General features: G+C 51.7%; 3 protein-coding genes and 1 long non-coding RNA gene across 8 annotated transcripts in view; 1 reads left to right on the forward strand and 3 right to left on the reverse strand.

The window, feature by feature from the left end:
• CENPI (centromere protein I) overlaps positions 1-1563 on the reverse strand; it is a 32024-nt gene extending 30461 nt beyond the window's left edge. Inside the window, exon 1 of one of the 3 annotated variants that reach the window (XM_006137438.4) lies at positions 1408-1563. The gene's annotated coding sequence lies outside the window, so the exon portion shown is untranslated. Of the gene's footprint in view, positions 1-1144; positions 1380-1407 lie in introns of those variants that run through there. The other 2 variants (XM_006137439.4, XM_075896734.1) reach the window with 2 other exon arrangements.
• Positions 1-17806, forward strand: part of LOC142818255 (uncharacterized) — a 19626-nt gene continuing 1820 nt past the window's right edge. Inside the window, exons 1-2 of one of the 2 annotated variants that reach the window (XR_012895637.1) lie at positions 1-92; positions 8737-8837. This is a non-coding gene — a long non-coding RNA (uncharacterized LOC142818255). Of the gene's footprint in view, positions 93-6798; positions 6971-8736; positions 8838-17806 lie in introns of those variants that run through there. The other variant, XR_012895638.1, reaches the window with a different exon arrangement.
• TMEM35A (transmembrane protein 35A) lies at positions 7003-12920 on the reverse strand. Its single transcript, XM_006137437.2, has 2 exons — positions 12553-12920; positions 7003-9094 (listed from the first exon to the last, which is right to left on the reverse strand). Exons 1-2 carry the CDS (start codon positions 12670-12672, stop codon positions 8708-8710), a joined length of 507 nt encoding a protein of 168 aa, XP_006137499.1. The 5' UTR covers positions 12673-12920; the 3' UTR covers positions 7003-8707.
• The window catches only part of TRMT2B (tRNA methyltransferase 2B), a 12768-nt gene continuing 10884 nt past the window's right edge, over positions 15923-17806 (reverse strand). Inside the window, exons 12-13 of one of the 2 annotated variants that reach the window (XM_006137436.4) lie at positions 17411-17510; positions 15923-16441 (exon numbers count right to left, since the gene is read on the reverse strand). In XM_006137436.4, the coding sequence (XP_006137498.2) occupies positions 16315-16441; positions 17411-17510 (227 nt within the window). In that variant the 3' untranslated portion in view covers positions 15923-16314. Of the gene's footprint in view, positions 16442-17410; positions 17511-17806 lie in introns of those variants that run through there. The other variant, XR_001369218.3, reaches the window with a different exon arrangement.

Genomic DNA, 17806 nt, shown 5'->3' on the forward strand with positions numbered 1-17806 from the left:
CCTGGCTGTGCTGTTTGATTCACTCCACACATGTATTGGCCTAGACACCTAGTCCCAGCCTGAGCAGATGGTTCCTAGAGGGAGAGATGAAGGTAGGTGGGGACGGCCACCTGGCTGTGGGAGGGGAGGGGAAGGGGTGGGGAAGGGGTAGGACTTGGGAGCTGGGTCAGTCTTGGCTGGAGGAAGCATGAGGAAAACAGGGGCCCATAAACTCCTTCCCCCCAGAGCAATAAGCCTGGCTGCCCTGTCTCCTGTGGTAACACCAACCCTAAGCTAGGCCGTGTCTCTGCAAACCAATAAACCTTCTACACTACTGACTGGCTGAGAGTCACATCTGGCTGCAGATGGGGGCCCTTCAACATGCCATCACACAGATCTTCAACCCACAGATCCTCAGCCTGTGGATTATGACTTCCTGCAGCTAGAATTTCCAATTTTGCAACAGCCAGGGACCTGATATTTTCTGTCTCTCTGTCCTGCTGGATCCCGTATTAAGTAGTCTTTTGCTCTCAGGGTTTCCCTTCAAGAAGAAGTTAAGTGGCAGGGGAGTTTGCAACCACCCTCTATTTTCTATGAGAGAGTATTTGAAATCGGATTTTCTCCTCTAGCACACTGACCAAAGCACCAAGCAGAATGCAGAAGTAATGTTGGGGATGACTGCTCTACCTGGTTCACAAGTAGTTTGGCATTGCTGGCTCTCCAGCCCACCAGACTCCTAGCTAGAAAGGTTTTTAGGTAGCTGTGTTCCCAGTAAGCCCTGTGCTTGTGCGGCCGCCTGGGAGAGATTCCCATGCCACACAGCGGATTAGCAAAGCGCTCACAGCTAGGTTTTGTTTCTGCGGGGGGTGCATATTGTGCATGTCTCGGTGCACAAAAATTGTTCCACACATGGATGGGAAAAAAATCCACGTACATGGAAAAGACGAGAGGGAACATTGTTAGGTAGGTCAGCAAGAGTGCAGGAAAATCACTGGCCTAAGGGCGGGGGGTGGGATATTCCACAGGTCGCTTTAAATACCCCGCAGCGCCCCCGTGAAGGGGGAAAGACGGACAGAGGCGCACGCAGGGCGGCGAGCACACAGGGAGGAGTCTGGCCCGCGGCCACAGGCCCGGTTACCGCTGCGGGCGGCACCCACGGACAAACCTGCAGCGGGGCGCACGGCACCCACGGGCCCCCGCGCTGCTCGGAGCTGGCCCGGCCCCGGACTGCGGGGTCCCCGGTGTGGCGCGCTGCAAGCCCCGGGCCCTGCTCGGCCCCGAATCCCTCAGGTCCCGGGCGGAGGGTGACGGACCGGCCCCCCTCAGTCCGGGAGGGGCAACTGGCCCTGTGGTAACACGCTTCCCCCCACCCCGTATCTACTTCCTCAGGTGGCTGCCGACGCTGCCATGGTAACGTCCCCCCTTTACCTGACTCCACTGTTATGGGGGGTTTTTTTAACCGTCCTGACCGATTCAAACCGCCGCGCCACTCCTTACGCATGCGCACATCGCAATCGTAAGCAAGGAGGTGATCACTGCGCGCGCGGACTCCTCGCCTGCGGATTGGTCGGGAAGGAGACTGACCTCATGCGAGCGTCGGTGATCCTGCGGAGCATGCGCACTTTACGTCGTGGCGGGGGAGGGGGCGGGTGTCTTTGGGAATGCATGCTAGGGTGACTGAGCTTGCGCGTGCTCAGGGTTACCGGGGGGCGGGACTTGTCGGTGGGCTCTGGTCACGCGGGCGTGAGCGGTACTAGCGCGCGCGGACAGACACTTCACTTCTCCCAGAGCTAGGGCAGGCCGTGCCCCGCTCCCTGGCAACGCCCCCCCCGCAGGGAGCAGAGCGCCCGCCAGGGGCCCGCCCGCACAGCAGCCCTTCCCCCCGGCAGGGGCGCCAGAGGCTTCCCCCTCGTGCCTCTGGGGTGTTCGCCCCTGCCACGGACAGGAAGGGGAGTCATGTCCGCCCGCCCGCACCGCTTCCCCACCCCCGCCGTCCTCATGAGCCCGCCCGCCCGCCGAGACAACCAACCCCACTCGCCTGCCCGAGACAACCGACCCTGCCCGACCCCACTCGCCTGTCCGAAAAAACCGACCCCTGCCCGACCCCACTCGCCTGTCCGAAAAAACCGACCCCTGCCCGACCCCACTCGCCTGTCCGAAACAACCGACCCCTGCCCGACCCCACTCGCCTGCCCAGACAACCGACCCCACTCGCCTGCCCGAGACAACCGACCCCACTCGCCTGCCCGAGACAACCGACCCTGCCCGACCCCACTCGCCTGCCCGAAACAACCGACCCTGCCCGACCCCACTCGCCTGCCCGGGACAACCGACCCTGCCCGACCCCACTCGCCTGCCCGGGACAACCGACCCCTGCCCGACCCCACTCGCCTGCCCGAGACAACCGACCCCACTCGCCTGCCCGAGACAACCGACCCTGCCCGACCCCACTCGCCTGCCCGAGACAACCGACCCTGCCCGACCCCACTCGCCTGCCCGAAACAACCGACCCTGCCCGACCCCACTCGCCTGCCCGAGACAACCGACCCTGCCCGACCCCACTCGCCTGTCCGAAACAACCGACCCCTGCCCGACCCCACTCGCCTGCCCGAGACAACCGACCCTGCCCGACCCCACTCGCCTGCCCGGGACAACCGACCCTGCCCGACCCCACTCGCCTGCCCGGGACAACCGACCCTGCCCGACCCCACTCGCCTGCCCGGGACAACCGACCCTGCCCGACCCCACTCGCCTGCCCGGGACAACCGACCCTGCCCGACCTCACTCGCCTGCCCGGGACAACCGACCCTGCCCGACCCCACTCGCCTGCCCGGGACAACCGACCCCTGCCCGACCCCACTCGCCTGCCCGGGACAACCGACCCCTGCCCGACCCCACTCGCCTGCCCGGGACAACCGACCCCTGCCCGACCCCACTCGCCTGCCCGGGACAACCGACCCCTGCCCGACCCCACTCGCCTGCCCGGGACAACCGACCCCTGCCCGACCCCACTCGCCTGCCCGGGACAACCGACCCCTGCCCGACCCCACTCGCCTGCCCGGGACAACCGACCCCTGCCCGACCCCACTCGCCTGCCCGGGACAACCGACCCCTGCCCGACCCCACTCGCCTGCCCGGGACAACCGACCCCTGCCCGACCCCACTCGCCTGCCCGGGACAACCGACCCCTGCCCGACCCCACTCGCCTGCCCGGGACAACCGACCCCTGCCCGACCCCACTCGCCTGCCCGGGACAACCGACCCCTGCCCGACCCCACTCGCCTGCCCGGGACAACCGACCCCTGCCCGACCCCACTCGCCTGCCCGGGACAACCGACCCCTGCCCGACCCCACTCGCCTGCCCGGGACAACCGACCCCTGCCCGACCCCACTCGCCTGCCCGGGACAACCGACCCCTGCCCGACCCCACTCGCCTGCCCGGGACAACCGACCCCTGCCCGACCCCACTGGCCTGCCCGGGACAACCGACCCCTGCCCGACCCCACTGGCCTGCCCGGGACAACCGACCCCTGCCCGACCCCACTGGCCTGCCCGGGACAACCGACCCCTGCCCGACCCCACTCGCCTGCCCGGGACAACCGACCCCTGCCCGACCCCACTCGCCTGCCCGGGACAACCGACCCCTGCCCGACCCCACTCGCCTGCCCGGGACAACCGACCCCTGCCCGACCCCACTCGCCTGCCCGGGACAACCGACCCCTGCCCGACCCCACTCGCCTGCCCGGGACAACCGACCCCTGCCCGACCCCACTCGCCTGCCCGGGACAACCGACCCCTGCCCGACCCCACTCGCCTGCCCGGGACAACCGACCCCTGCCCGACCCCACTCGCCTGTACGGGACAACTGACCCCACTCGCCTGTACGGGACAACCGACCCCACTCGCCTGTACGGGACAACCGACCCCTGCCCGACCCCACTCACCTGTACGGGACAACCGACCCCTGCCCGACCCCACTCGCCTGCCCGAGACAACCGACCACTGCCCGACCCCACTCGCCTGTACGGGACAACCGACCCCGCTCGCCTGCCCGAGACAACCGACCCCGCTCGCCTGCCCGAGGCAACCGACCCCGCTCGCCCGCTCGCCTGCCCAAGACAACCGACCCCACTCGCCTGCCCGAGACAACCGACCCCTGCCCTACCCCACTCGCCTGCCCGAGACAACCGACCACTGCCCGACCCCACTCGCATGCCCGAGACAACCGACCCCTGCCCGACCCCACTCGCCTGCCCAAGACAACCGACCCCTGCCCGACCCCACTCGCCTGTCCGAGACAACCGACCACTGCCCGACCCCACTCGCCTGCCCGAGACAACCGACCCCTGCCCGACCCCACTCGCCTGCCCGAGACAACCGACCCCTGCCCGACCCCACTCGCCTGCCCGAGACAACCGACCCCACTCGCCTGCCCGAGACAACCGACCCCTGCCCTACCCCACTCGCCTGCCCGAGACAACCGACCCCTGCCCGACCCCACTCGCCTGCCCGAGACAACCGACCCTTGCCCGACCCCACTCGCCTGCCCGAGACAACCGACCCTTGCCCGACCCCACTCGCCTGCCCGAGACAACCGACCCTTGCCCGACCCCACTCGCCTGTACGAGACAACCAACCCCACTCGCCTGTCCAAACAACCGACCCCTGCCTGACCCTACTCGCCTGTCCAAACAACCGACCCTTGCCCGACCCCACTCGCCTGTCCAAACAACCGACCCCTGCCCGACCCCACTCGCCTGTCCAAACAACCGACCCCTGCCCGACCCCACACGCCTGACCGAGACAACCGACCCCTGCCCGACCCCACACGCCTCTCTAAAACAACTGACCCATGCCCAACCCCACATGCCTGTCCAAAACAACTCACCCATGCCCGACCCCACACGCCTGTCCAAGACAACCGACCCATGCCTGACCCTACACGCCTGTCCAAGACAACCGACCCATGCCTAACTCCACACGCCTGTCCAAGAGAACTGACCCATGCCTGACTCCACACGCCTGTCCACCTCCACATGCCCATGTCTACCTACTCCCACCTGCCTACTCAAGCCAACTGACCCATGCCTGACTCCACACGCCTGCTTGCCCATACCCACCTAGACATACAGGCCTGCCTGTCCAAGCCAAAAGACCCAAGCCTCCCTCTGCATACCTATCGGCTTGCCCATACCCACCTATGCATCTGCCCACCTATGCCTGCCTGCCGAAGCCAACCTGTCTGCCCACACATACCCACCTAACCATGCCTGGGCAAGACAACCTACCAATACCTCCCCCCATATGCCTGTCTGCCTACCCATGCCCACATATACTCACCACCTGCCTACCCCCTCTGCACACAACCAATGCATCTCATCAGAGCAAGCAGCAACATGTGTTCTTGCATATCTTGTACAAGTGGAAACTCTGCAGAGGGCGAGTGTGGTTTTCAGCAAGCCATGACACAGATGCACCCTCTCACTGACCCTCTTGCTTGTCAGAGCTGAGATGCAACTTGATCCCCACAAAAGGCTCTGCCCTGCAAGTCTGCATCTCTGGCAGGGAAGTCACTGCAGTGCCAGTTGCAACAGGCAAGATATCTCTCCTGCAGCACCTATATTTCTAGGGATAGGCTTTTGAAAGAGGCTATCCACTGAAGTGGTCATAGCATGATGAAAGGGGACATCACTGGATTTACAGGCAAAAGGGAGAAAAAAATGAAGAGCAAAAAACCGGGGAAGTTAGGCTGATGAAATGACACACTGGGGCCTGGATTCAATATCTGGCCCCTTTTCTCTTCACCTTTATTGGTTACCCAAATAAAGGATACCCAAAACTAGGTGATGTACGTCACTAAAGACATGAATCTGCTCCCACACACTTTATGTAAATGTTAGATGCGACACAAGTAAGAATGGCAGCCAGCTATGTAAAGTATTGCAGCAGTACAACGGTGGGCACTGAGTTTAGGCACGTGCATGTCTTGATAGTTCTATAAAGATATTTTAAAGACATTTATTTTTGGGCATCGGGTGAGAAATTACTTCAGAAGGTGGATCAAATTGCATATGCATTTGGGCTAACTTTGGGGGTAGTCTCTTAAAACAGAAGATTCTATAACAAGCATGGTCTTATTTACAATTTGCATTGTAGTCTCCAGGATATGAGTTATGAGAGGTGGCTAAGTACAACTGGAAGTACTGCGAATGTCAGCTTCTGTCTCCCATCATTCATACAGTTCTCCCCACAAATGTCTTTTTTTTCATCCCAACCTAATCTGTTCCATAAGGCATTCTTATGCTCTGCATCATGAGGGAACTGCATCCTCAGGGAACTTGCAATAAAAACGGGAATTTCTATACAATTCTTATAAAAATGGTGGCTTTCCCTTATCAATGGGGGGGTTAACATATATGCAGGTGACTGCTGTCTAATGTGCTGAAGGGTTGGGATTGAAGGTTTTTGCAATATAGGTAGCAGCTACTCTATTTCTGCTACATCTTTTAAAAAGAAGCAAAGTGGGTAGCTAAACCTGACGCAGCATGCCTGGTGAACATTTACCCTTGATTTATATAATGATAGTTTCAGTATTATTCTCTAGCTCTTTCTTTGCATACCCTATCAAGTTTGCATTTCTGATTGCCTCTTCATACTGAGCAGAGATTTTTTTCAATGATGGCTTCGTAATAATGGCCAGTCCCTTTCTTAATGGTTATCATAAATTTAGTATACAGTGATGTAGTTCATATTTTTCTGATATTGATCTGAGGAAGTGGGTCTGGCCCATGAAAGCTCATCACCTAATAAACCATCTTGTTAGTCTTTAAAGTGCTACATAGTTCTGTCTTTTGTTTCAGCTAGACCAGACTAACACGGCTGCATCTCTATCAATATTTTTCTGCTAGCGCTCTTCAGAACTACATTTTCCTTTACATGCTACAAGTGGTCATACTCAACAGGAAGGGACTCTTGGGCAGATGTCATTCAAGTAAGATGTTCAACTCTGCCAAGACATTTTCCTCCAAATTTCAAAAAGTTTATTTTCATGAATAATTAAAAAAACACAGATAAATACCAAGAAAAGCAACAAAATGTAAATGCATCTCCCAAATTTTTATATATAACACAGAGAATCAGGCTCCTTGTTGTGACAACACTGACTGCCCCCCTGCTTGCTCAGTGACCTCGTGGGTGGATATGGAATAAGGATCCTGGGCACCCATAACAATACCTGGCAATTCCATAAAGTCTGTGTGAGACGTTGGCAGGAATGGGGATTTATTTATGGAGGGAGATGCCAATCTGGACTTCTCTTTTTGCCAGCAACAGGCACGTGGATTTATTATAACGATGTTAAATTGTTGTTATCTGGCTAATTACGTAATCAATACAATTAGTATTGACTGCACAATTAGTCGTTAAGAGGCAGAGCCACAGTGAGGGTAGCTCCTGGAGCCAGCTGGCGCTGGGACTGAGCTGTCCCGGGCTTGCATTGCCAGACTCTTATTACATTTAAAATGCAGAGGTGCAGCATGCCAGACCATCGTGAGCCAGGACTGCTCGGTCCCGGCTTGCTCCAAGTCTAGAAGACCCCTGGCCGTGTCCAGTCCTCGCTGCTGCAAACAGAGGCTGCCAGAGCAGCCTTCCCTATCCCTCCTCCCCCAGCCCACTGTCTCTGATAGAGGCAGCGGGTGGGAGGGCAGGCAGCATTGCAGAGGTCGTACGTGGGGGAACTGGCTTTTAAGCCAGCTCCCTCCAGCACCGGCTCCTGTCCTGCTCCTTGCTACCTCTCATATACAGGCAGTGGGGGGAGAGAAGGGGAGAGAGTAGTTGAGTACTCTACTACAGTGTTTCTCAACCTCTTTTTATAAAGTACCCCTTTTTCACACACACAAAAATTATAAGTATCCCCAGTACCTACAGTTTTCAGACACACAATTTTTTTTCTACCATTGTAACATATTTGTTTAAACAACTTAATCGTAGCTGGGCGGCTGATGACATTTTTGGGTGTAAAAAGTACAAAAATAATAAAGCGCTGTAAAACGTAAAACAAAATTCCATTTTCTCCAAATTTCAGTTGTGTTGACGTACCCCCCCAGACTTCTCTCGAGTACTCCTAAGGGTACTCATACCACTGGTTGAGAAACACTGCTCTACTAGACTACCCAATAAGCTTATGCTCATCAGGGAGTCAAGTAGTCAACTACTTGCTAATATCCCTAATTTATTACTGGACGAACACCAAGCTTTGGACAGTTCGAATCCATAATCCTTATTGTCTACTGAAAGGGAATAGGGTTCTCATATGAAGCAGGAAAAATAGCTTCTTTGCCCAGTTCATTGCTCCAGTGTTAAACCCCATGCAAAAGGGGAAACCCAAAGGGATCTCACATCTTTTTCTCCATAACTAGTCTACACAGAAGACTTGTCCAAGAGGTGGTACTGAGTAGGGTTTCCCTCCCATTAACACACATTCAACAAGGTACATTTTTTCCCCGTGAACTAATTAAAAGACAATGTGTAGGTATAGGGCTAGGGAAGAATGTAGTTCTATGTGTTTGGGTTACACACGTCATCATGTGATGATTGGCTGTGTTTTCTAAGCCTCCAATGCAACCTTTTAAACAAAAAACAAAACAAGAATAAAATAAAAGGTTGGTTTTTTGAGAGAGCGAGCGAGTGAGCGCTGCCTGGAGGGTCCGTGTCCCTTAATTGCATTCCACTAAGACACCTTTACTTTGCCTTTCTCAGGAACTGCCTCGTGGGGATGTGGCTGCTCATCACCATTCACCAGCAGGATCCTCTTCTCAGACGGCTGCTCCTCAGGCTGGCGGGCAATCAGTAAGCGGCAGGTGAGCAGGATCCCAAAGACTAGGGCATGGGCATAGCGCTTGAGTGGGTCACCCACTAACTGGTGAAAAAAGAGCACCGCCAGCACAAGCAGCAGGAGGAAAAAGTTGGCCACGTCCTTGGGGCGTCCGGGAACCAGTGTCATGACAATGCCACATGCCACCTCCAGGGCACCAATGCTCTTGCGGAGAAGGATTGAATTGATTCCCATCTTCTTCAGTATGGGAAGGGCACGGACATAGCCTTTGTAGGCTCGTTTCTGGAATCAAACAGTAACAGTACAGCACTCATTAACAAAGAACAGTAAAGGGTAGAGAAGGATAGACTCCGTCTGCCATTTCATCCCATAGGATTGCACAATATTTTATTGAGTTAGGCACATATATAAACTCTACATAAAGATCACTTCGCTCATCCCTGTTGTAGAAATATGTCTGAGGTGGTATACAGCAGATGTTTGGCATCACCACTAGGGAATCTGTTGGATCAATATTCCCTCTCCCCCCAACTTCCAGTAATCACTTTCATGACCTCCTCATCTTTCATAACTGGAAAACATAGATCTTTGAAATGGAAATAAGAGGCAGTGACTGTCAGGCTAGGACCTAGCTAAGCAGCAGGCATACATCCTACATGTGCTTGGACAATGAATTACTAAAATCCAAAGATGTTATTTATTGCTAAAATTAATGATGCAGAAAAAAGTTGTCAAAAAAAATCCCTCCCCGAAATTGACATGCCTTTTTTAATTAAAAGGAAGATCCTAAATAATGCATCTTAATCCCTGCAGGGATGGAAAATAAACCAAAATGCATGGTGAGCCATCAGGGCAGGCATTGTGGGATATTGGTGGAAGCCAGTTCGGAAGCTAGTTCTGTTGACAAAACAAACAAGAGTCTACACTGGCTCTTTTTGACAACCAGGCTCACAGTCAGGGGGCACAAAGGGGGTAACTGTCCCAGGCCCCAGCAATTCTAAAGGGGCTAGAACTCCAGACCACTGACACCACTACTGTGGCAGTTTCAGTGTCTGGCGCTCTGGGTCCTTTAGAATTGCCGCTGGACCATGGCACTGTATGCTCCAGAGCCCCACACTCCAGCAAGCTCTGAGGGCAGTTTTGGGGCCACAAAACTTGGTAGTGTAGACGTACCCATAGCTGAGGGCCATACATCAAAGGTAGGGCATGCTAGAGCATGCTTTTTCTCTTCACCTGTCATTTTATGATCTTTTCTTTCCTGTACAGAAAGCAGGTTGGTAGTTGTCATCCTGGTTCTGAGGATTAATACCGGATTTGCAAACAATCTTATTAACAACAACCTAGTGCCAACTGTCAGTGGGAGAAAAGCAGGTATCGGACAGAACAACCTAACTTACTTCCCCCACAGATATTCAAGCTCTTGCATTCCAGTATTACCCAGTGAGAATTCCTCTCTCTTTGAATACACTTTCAATTTTATTTTCCGGGGGGGGGGGGGGGGGGGGCGGTTATAGAAGTCTCTGGCTTAATAACAATACCTAACAGTATTTTCACTCCCACTGGAGTGTACAAGTCACCACAGATATTCCCGACATACTGGATTCACACCCCATTTTCATCTTTCTTAGGAGAAGAGAAATGGTGGACACAGATATTCCAGTCAGTTTAGAGCTAATATGAGCTCAGCAAAGCTGACCAGTAAGAATCAGTGACTTAATCAATTTGTCAGTAAAATGCTCCCAATGTCATTATGTAAACTCGGCCATAACCAGCGTTCCCTGAGAGCTGAGCATGTGGGGAGCTGCCCAGATTCCAGTAGAGTGCCCACAGCCTCTCCCAGACGGCAGCATGTGTTTCTATTGGGGGTGCACATCTGCAAACGTCTTGGTGCACGTCAAAAATATTCCACACATGGATGGAAAAATTAGAGGGAACATTGGTCATAACATCCAGTCAGATGCATGCAGACAGCTTTGCTTTCTCATCTTTGTAAAGCCGATACTCCCTTCCAAGAATAGTTGATGTGTTTCACAAAAAAAAAAAAAGTCATTGCATTCTTGTTGCCATTAAGTGTTAGCATTTCTGTTTTAAACCTACCATTAAAATATACTTTAAAACAAAGCTTCTTCCCAAAGCAGCAATTTTTGTAATTTGGCAGTCGTACTCCCTAATCACTAGATATTTTTACTAATGTAATAAACTGGCTCATGAGTATGTCCTTTGCTGGATGTACTTAGAAATGCTCAGCTCAGTACTAGGCCCTATACTGTATACAGCAAACAGAAGTTCTTCCCTTAGCTCAGGTAGCAAAGGCTTGTGCTTTTTGGAGCAGTAGGATTTCAGTTCGAACTCCATTGTTCCTGTGGAGTTACAAGAAGCCATCAGGTTCAACATAAAAGTAACCATGAAGTTTTAATGGGCCAAAACTAGCACAATACAATATAGCACACATGATGTTGGTGGTGTCTAATCTATGTGTCTGGGTTTCCTGATTTATAAAAGGGGGACAATCATTTTTACCTACGTCACAGGGCCTACATCACTAATGTCTGAAAGCAGAAAGGAGCAAAGGGTTATAATCGTCATGATTAAGGATTGTGTAGTGTGTTCAAATTCAAAATCTTGTTTCATTTTACTTATTTACATTATCATAATTTGGGGAACTGTGGTTTCTGGATGTTTTCTCCTTCCTTTTGCCCCTACCCTACAAGTCATCTCTTCACCCCCACCCCCTACTGAGAGCTGGTTCTGTAGGAACCACCAAAGCCACTGAGACTCAGGTGTTATTTGGGAGCTAGGGGAAGGCAGCTGAGCAGATGCACTGAGAATGTGCTGGAAGCTTCCACCATTGTTCCCAGTGAGCCAAAGAACCTCAGCAAAACCTTCCAGCCATGTCAGAAAACGAGAAAGCATGAAACATACAAAACCACAGAAGAGCAAGCGAAGCACAATTGCTTCCATAGCCTGAAGCTGGTGGCAGATCAAGCTGCACTGGTTTTGGCTCTGGGCAGAAAGAATGAAGGAAACTGACTGACTGATGGCTGTGCTAATCCTTGCTCTCTTATCAACCCCTCTCTGGTGTTACAGAAAGACAGGCAGGCTCGCTGCCCAGTGCTGAGGGGAATGATAATAGCTTGTCTTTTCTAGCACTTTCTGACTAAGGAGCTCAACCTGCTTTCTAGTCCTTAATTAGTCCTCACACAACCCCTGAGAGGTAGAGTCATTCAGCGTCATCACCCCCATTTTGAGGCACAGATCCTTTCAGCACCCTTGAGTATCCGGCTCCCAAAGTAGGCATATTCCCTGCCCCAAGTCCTTTCCCTGCCAGGGGAATGGAAATGCCCCTTTCTGGGTGACTGATCGGTTTTGTTCTCTCCCTCTGACCACAGGGACATTAGACTGGCTTTAGCACTCCTTTTTTTTACATTCAATCAGGTATTACCCGCACAATCTGCTCAGAGAGCGCCAGACCCAGGACTGTCGGCAGGATTTGCTTCTCAGCAGCTGGGATGTATTGGTTTCTTTGTTTCCCACCAATTAGGAGAATGCGCGTCTCTCTGTCCTCTCCCTCCCTTCTCCCCCAACCAGGATATAAGGCTCCGCTGCAGTTGCTACCTGTATCTCCTCCAGCAGAAACCCCCTCTGCATGGCTGCTCCTGTTGCAAGGTTGTGGGGATGAGAGGAACACGCAGCCCTGCTAGCAGCATGTCTCCCGTCACTGCCACGGCTGCTGTACTCACCATCTCATTGTAGGCATCTCTGCTGAGCCTTGGGGTCAGTTTGATCGTCCCCATGAAGACAAAGAAAAGCCCCAGCGCCACGGAGAGAGCCACAATGGTTACAGTCCTGGGAGATGCCATTGGGCCAGCGAGTGCACGTCCTAACTCGGCCTTCTTGCTCTCTGTCTGTGCAGGAGGTGGTCAGTCACCATGGAAGGAAGATCAGGAGCAAGGCTGCAGAGGCAGAGACAGAGAGAGAGGGATTCTGCCTCTTCCACTCAGCAACCTCTGGGTCCTAATGTCCCACTAGTCATGCGATATGTTAATGATGCGGTATTGTGCTGCCACTTGCCCTATAATAAAATTAATGATTTAGAGCAGTTTACACTTATGTAGCCCCTTGCTGATCCAAAAGTACTTTATGAAAGACATACAGCAAACACTTCACCCGCCTCGGGGATGGAGCGTGGCAGCTAGCTGGGTGCATAGGCACAGTGTGCTCCAGTGGGAGCGTGAGGCTATTTTGGCTAAGGAAACTGGAGCGAATTCTTACTCTGAGGAAAGGCACTCTAGGATTATTCATACCCAGGCAGAGCAGTCTGCACCTCAGTTTGTAAGGGCTCATTCAAATGTTACAGACGGAAAATTGTATGGTGCTCAGTTTAGCTTCATCAGAAGGATAAAAGTTGGCATCATCCTTTCTGGAATTTGAGCCTGTGTTTCCAGCTGAATTTGGTATTTGCAAGTGGAAACTCAGTCTACTAACTCATACCTTCATCCTTTAAACAAAATATATAGCTCTTTGCTCCAAGTGTTTAATTCAAGAGCTCAATACACAGATGGAAATTCTCTCTCAATCCTGTTACCAGTTGATTTAAAGTAATCATCTCTTCTCCAGTTCACATTACAAACTATGTCACTTTCTTTTGGCAAAGATGTATCCTGGCTGAGCAGAAATTCATACATATCTTGCCAAGAGAAGCCAAACTTTTGATTCCTAGGGATGTTTTTAAGCTCCTGGAGCCTGAGTGGAGTCCAGCCACTGCCCCAGGGTCAGGGTCCCAAAGCACATGATCAGGTTGCTTGACTTCTATCTGGCACCTCCTGGAAGTGCTGGAACCTGCTATCCAGGAGTCTAGCCTTTTTGTGTGAACCTGACACTTTGGACTCCCCTGTACTCTAAGATATCCCTCTCCCAGAACACCCCCCTCCCCCCGAAAGGTGAAACACCTGTATGGTTTGCATTTTAATTATTTGGGGGCATACAGTAGTTGTGCAGCAGTCAACATGCACACACTTTGTTTAGTCTATCAACTTTATTTAAATCACACTAAAGAGTAAAGCATCCTAAATGCAGTGTCCCTCCCTCACTTGCTGTTTCTATGAGAGATCATCTGTGTTCTGGCAGCCAAGATCCTAGCCTCTTGCCTACCCTGCCTCTGCAGCAGCCTTCCTCATCTTAATCTGTGGCAAGATGGCTCCCTGCCCCCTCACTTCTTTTATCGATTCCTGCTGGGCACCCCTGCTGCTTTTGTTCCACCTTTTGGTAATTTTCCATTGCTGTCAATCCCCCTTGCTTTCAGACAAGAGGATTGCAGCTGGTCCCCCAGAGTTCCCACCTCCTGCAAGCTGGTGCTGCACCCCCCCTTGGACTCTCTCCCCCACAGCTGGTTCCTTGGCTCCCCCCAAGATTCAAATAGGGGTATTTATGGTATTAATCATGGACATGTCACCAGCTGGGATTTTTTTGTTTCTTGCCTGTGACCTGTCCATGGCTTTTATTCAAGATACACGTTTAAATAGCAGTGTGGCGGGGCGCTCCCTCCTGTCTCCTCTGGCGGACAGGGAGGGACCCCGCGTCCACGAACCCTGATACCGGCTACCCCTCTAGAACCAGGCTTACGGGCCCAAGTCCATGAGTACAGTCTCTGTATAGCCTTGTAAGGCAAGGCCCTCCGGCCTGAGTCCACAAACAGGCTCAGTGTGGCCCCTTAAGGTAAGGCCTGCGCTGGCAGAACCGGGTTATAGCGGGGTTGCACCCTAGGTAGGGGGACCTGGACCCACCCTACTCCACCGGGTCCCGGCCCAGGGCCCTGTGAGTGACAGGACGGCGTGCCACTCCCTCGGCGGGGAAGTCCTGCTAAAACACACCGAGGTGGCTCCTGTTCCTGCCCTAGGCCACTTCTTACCTGGTCCGCTGGAGCTACTTCCCACATACTTGTCAGGTTTGCTGCCCTCCCTGAGGCGACGTCTCCTCGGTGAGCAGCCTCTGCGATGCCCCAACTCACCTCGGTGTCTCCGCTGGCTTCTCTTGGTGTCTCGGGTCGCTGGTGGTCAGGAGCTTCCTTCCTAGGTCCTTCTCCACCGGCTGCCAGCCCAGACCGAACCCTTTCCCAGGCTTTTATAGTTGAGCTACAGCCTGGGCATGCTTGGTAGGGCTGCGGGGGCATGCTTGGTAGGGCTGCAGCCAGGTAACTCTGGCTGGGCCCTGTGGAGTCAGTGCAGGGCTGCCTCGCCCCATCACAAGCAGCCTTAATGATATCGGAGTGCTCATTCAGCACTGACTCTTGCCTGGCAGAAATATGATGACCCAACCTTTCCAACTCATGGTGGAAATCACATACATATTATCTTTGCATGGCCGAGTAATTTCATGGTACAATTTCATAAAATCATCCCAAACTCAGAAGTGGTATAAACCGAACTCCAGTTCATCGCAGGGCTAGCCTATTACAGCGGGCTAGCAGAAAACAAAAGAATGCGACAAAGTATGCATCTGTAATAACCAGACCCTGCCCCCTCTTCTGAATGTGTTCCAGCCTGTTGTAAACAGACCCAACTCCTGGGCCCTCTTGTTTCAAAGCCTGCTGCATCTGAGAAGTGTCTGGTCACTGTTCCTAGTTCTGGGTCTTTCAGACACACTTGGAGGTGCAGACCCTATGTTGGATACCCTTCTTAGATCATGGAAACCCGTAGTTCCTCAACCTAAACATGGAACCACTCACTGCCACAGCCCTCTCGGCACCAGTGACTTAGACATATTTTTCCACAGAGTGCACCTGGCTATGGGAGCTTTGGTTTCTTCATTACCCCACTTGTGACAATATGGCAGTGTAGTAAGAAACAGACTTAGCAAAGGAATTTCTTATCCACAGCCACTTTACTCTTAAACAGGTAAATCTAACTACAGCGGCCCACCAGGGGCTAACCCTGATGAACCACTGCCATGTTAGTGCCCACCCTTCCCCTAACAGGTGATCAGGTTCTGCCATGAAGCATGAATGATTAATAGTCCCTGCAATTTTATACTAGGTAGGGTCACTACGAACTTCTTTAATCTTAATTGTCTTGTGCTATTGCCATGCTATTTAGATAAAAATGAAACACAAAGTACAAAGGGTTTGACTTGTATTTAGCATATTTAAAGCAGTTTCATGAAATCTCAGAACAGCAGACCGGGGGCTAAGAGGTACCTATGCCATTTTGATAGCCTAGCAAAGGGGATAAGGTTTAAATGGGAAAAAGAAACTGCAACCAAGGATCTTTTCAAACAGAAAATCTCAGTATACACAGGCTTCATATTTCTTCAGATATGCAAAGGACAGCATAGCAAGACAGGCTGAAAATTCCCAAAAGAGTTTTAATTTACAACTTTCAAAATAATAGGTTACATCTGAGCCATATCCATTCCAGCTTTCTGAACATTTGTAGTTCTGTCCCATCTCCCACTTTTAAAGGTATGAAGTCCTGTTTTGTGGGAAACACATATACCAGGATGACCCCTCAGCGGGTGAAGACCATCACCAGCTCACAGTGCATGGTGTGGGGAAACATGTCAACTGGGACAGCCAATAGAGGGACAAATGGCTCTCCTACAAGCTTCTTTCTAGAGTCTGGTGGGCAGCAAAACCTATTACAAAAGAAGAAGAAGAAGAAGAAGAAGAAGAAGAAGAATCAAAAGGCATCAGAGTTTTCCCATTAATCCAGATCCAGAAGAGTGTTTGTTTTAAAATCCTTCCCCTCTCTGTTTTCTTTTCTTTAGTGGTAGCAACCCATAAAAAAATTCAGATGTACTGAAGATACTTATTATTTGGGAACGAACAATCACCCAGACTGAAACTGACAATTATTTGAGCTCTGGCACCTCTACTCTCTTGGACCAATTCCAACAGAGCATAGCTAATCTGAATGATCAGGAACAAATTTAAGATTTGATTTCTTACAAAATGCCAGAGCTAGGAAAGGCATTATACCATTAGAAAATAATCCAAGGTTATGCATTCTAACATCTTCACTGTTCCATCGACTTTTTGTTATCTGTTATAAGACTCTGCCTGAACAAGATATTTAACCATGTGATTAACTATAAGCATGTGAATGGTCCCATTGACTTTGTTTGCCAAATCGGATTTTATTTTCTTTATGGTGAATATACTAGATACTGTAACTTAGATGAAGGCGTGCGGCCTCTCTGATTCAGTGCCATTCAAATAAGTTTTGCATGATTTTCTATCCCTTTTTTAATGCATTTAAGCATCTCACTCACTTTTCCCCCTCCCCTCACTTTTTTTTTGTTTTCTTATGTTTTTTAAAGAACAGTTATGCACTGAGCCCACATCCTCACTGAATTCTTTACTATGATCGGGAAGCCTTTTATCACAGTGTGCAGCTTGTGAATAGACACGACACACAGGTGTAGTAACCACTGATCATGTGCTAGGTGGGCAGGGCTGATTCCTACAGGACCAACTCCAATAAGATTCACTCCAAATGAAAACCTCCCCAAGCAATTTCATGCCTTTGTCATGCTCTGGGCATGGCACTTCTCCCTCGTAACAGAGACAAAATAAAAAACAACAAAAATGGGGCTCCTTCTCACTCAAGAAAGTTCCTCATGGCTTCTCCGTCAGGCTTGCAGGAAACATAGATCAGGGTCCGGGTGGCCTCGCAGTTTCGAATGGCCCGCACCACACGATAATCTGAGAACAGAAAAACATCAGATGTTTACATAGACCAACACCCCAAGAATAGAGGTTTTCCTAAGGACTGATTAACATTTTGATATAAAGCCAGTATCACAGAACTACATTTGGATGAAAAACTGTTCACCCTTCCCAGAGGGAAAAGAAAGGCAGAGGGGGAAACACAAGGGATTAGGGCCCAAGGGGGCAGATTACTGTCACTGTTGCAAGGCAGACCATACTAGTAGAATCCAAGATGGTTGGTCAACGTTCCCACTACTTTTTTTTCATCCATTTGCAGAATAAATTTTGTT

The sequence above is a fragment of the Pelodiscus sinensis genome, chromosome 13, assembly GCF_049634645.1.
Source record: "Pelodiscus sinensis isolate JC-2024 chromosome 13, ASM4963464v1, whole genome shotgun sequence".
NCBI lineage: Eukaryota > Metazoa > Chordata > Testudines > Trionychidae > Pelodiscus > Pelodiscus sinensis.